Raw genomic sequence first — 1910 nt, 5'->3', positions numbered from 1 at the left:
CCCCCCATGCCCGCTCACCCTCCTCCACTTGATCGCCTTCTCGCACACACGCGCCTCCCGAGCAGACACCCCTCCCCTGGTGGCACACTATGCCTTGCTCTTTTCGGTGAGCTGCGGCCGGACGCGCTTGAGCGCGCTCTGCGCCCGGCTGGTGGTCCAAGGCACGGCCCTGGCCCGGGACGAGCCGTCTCGGCCGTCGGCCCCGGCTCCAGGCGACCCTGCCGATGTCAGCCTCACCCTGGCGCTGGCCAGCATCGGGGCCAATGAGGAGGCCTGGCTGTCGGCCCATGGTCGGCCATCTGGCGCCGGGTCCGGCGCCATGGCCCTGGGCCCCGGCGACGGCCGAGTCAGCATCGCCACGGTGGCCAGCATCCGGTCCTTCCACAAGCGCTGGCTCCGTCTGACGCAGGATCCCCCGGCGGCTGGCGACCGGCAGCACAAGCGCCCGGCCCTCGAAGTGGCCGCCCGGCCAATGCCGGCCGCCACCCCGTGCTCCGCCTGCCGAACGGCCCTTTGCCTGGGCCCGGAGTCCTCGCCGAGGGTTGCCCATCGGCTGTGGCTGCGCGAGGGACCGGCCGCGGGCCCGCCCTCGGACGCCCTGCCGGCCCTGCTGCTGGCTGTCCGCGACGCGCTCCTCGGCTTCCAGGATCTGGCCCCCAGCACGGAGCCCAACATGCAGGCCCTCCTTCGGGAGCGCCTCCTGCTGCTGCGCTTGGCCCTGCAGGACGCCTGCGTTGTGGGGCCCGGCCCCTTGGCGCTGGGCCGGATACTGCTTGACCCGACCAGCGACCCGGGCTCGGCACCGGCCGCCGATCCCATCATGCTCCTGCGCGGTCGCCTGGCCGCGTGCGAGCGCCTGCGCCAATCCATTGACCTGCACTTCCAGGTACGCCGAACGCCCTGCCATGCGTGCCTCTGCCCGCCCCGGCCGGTCCCTCGCCCCCACCCCCGCCCCCGCCCCCCCCTCCCTCCCTCACACCGGCCACGCCCCCCTTCGAACAACCGTGGCGGCTGCCATGTAGAACAACCTCCCCCAGTCCGTGCTTGGGCCACTGCAGGAGACCATCCAGTGCATCGCATCTGGCTGCCTGGTGACCTTCCTCCGAGAAGATGTCCCCGCTTGACTTTGCCTCGCCATCCGTGTGTCACCAGGGAATAGACGACGCCGGGCCGGCGTGCGAAGGAGGAAAGAGAGCAAGGACCCCCGAAGGACCCGGGGCCGATTGTGGGCTTGCCTGCGATGTGCTATCGCATGCTAACGTGACCATTTGGCGCTGATCGACATTCAGAACCAACCGTCGGGCATGTCTGTGCTCCGGCCGGGGGAGGGGAGGGGACCGCACGCTTGGTCGCAAGGACACGGTGGGAAAGAGCCGGGCAGGGAGGGCTATTGCCCTTTGTGCCGTGCTTTTTCTTTTGATTCTTCTCTTTTTTGGCAAGTGCCTCTGTCCCATTTTGGCGTCCACCCCCCCCCCCCCCCCCCCCCCCCCCCCTCTGACGCTAGCGGCCTCCTGCGGGCGAGGCAGTGCGCGCGTCCCGCCAGGCCGGGAGGCACGGCACAGCCCGGAGAGGGGAGGATAAGATATTTGAGTGTATTGGACTGCGGCAGGGCCAAGGCATGTGTGCCGCCGTGTATCGGTAGAGGGGGCACGCCACCTTTTGGGCAAGGGGGGAAGGGAGGAGGCCTGTCCTGCCGCGGGAGTGTGAATGGGCCGGGCGCCACAGGGCGCGCGCACAACCGCAGGGGGGGGGGAGGGGAGGGGAGGCATATGTGTGCGTGTCCATGTGCAAACACACACATATGCACATGTGTGGGTGCGCGCGCGCGCACATGGCGCGAGGGAGGATAGAGAACTGACGAGGGGGGGGGGGGGGGGGGGGGGGAGCGCGCGGCCGGGGGGGGGGGGCCC

General features: G+C 70.5%; 1 protein-coding gene across 1 annotated transcript in view; it reads left to right on the top strand.

The window, feature by feature from the left end:
* The window catches only part of H696_04145 (hypothetical protein), a 4559-nt gene extending 3370 nt beyond the window's left edge, over positions 1-1189 (top strand). The window contains exons 7-8 of the mRNA XM_009498031.1: positions 66-886; positions 1023-1189. Coding sequence (XP_009496306.1) covers positions 66-886; positions 1023-1124 — 923 coding nt within the window. The 3' untranslated portion in view covers positions 1125-1189. The remainder of the gene's footprint in view (positions 1-65; positions 887-1022) is intronic.
* The last annotated feature ends 721 nt before the right edge of the window (positions 1190-1910 follow it).

The sequence above is a fragment of the Fonticula alba genome (assembly GCF_000388065.1).
Source record: "Fonticula alba strain ATCC 38817 unplaced genomic scaffold supercont2.6, whole genome shotgun sequence".
In the NCBI taxonomy this organism is placed as follows: domain Eukaryota; order Rotosphaerida; family Fonticulaceae; genus Fonticula; species Fonticula alba.
Note: the sequence above shows the minus strand (reverse complement) of the source record. Positions and strands in the feature narration are given on the sequence as shown.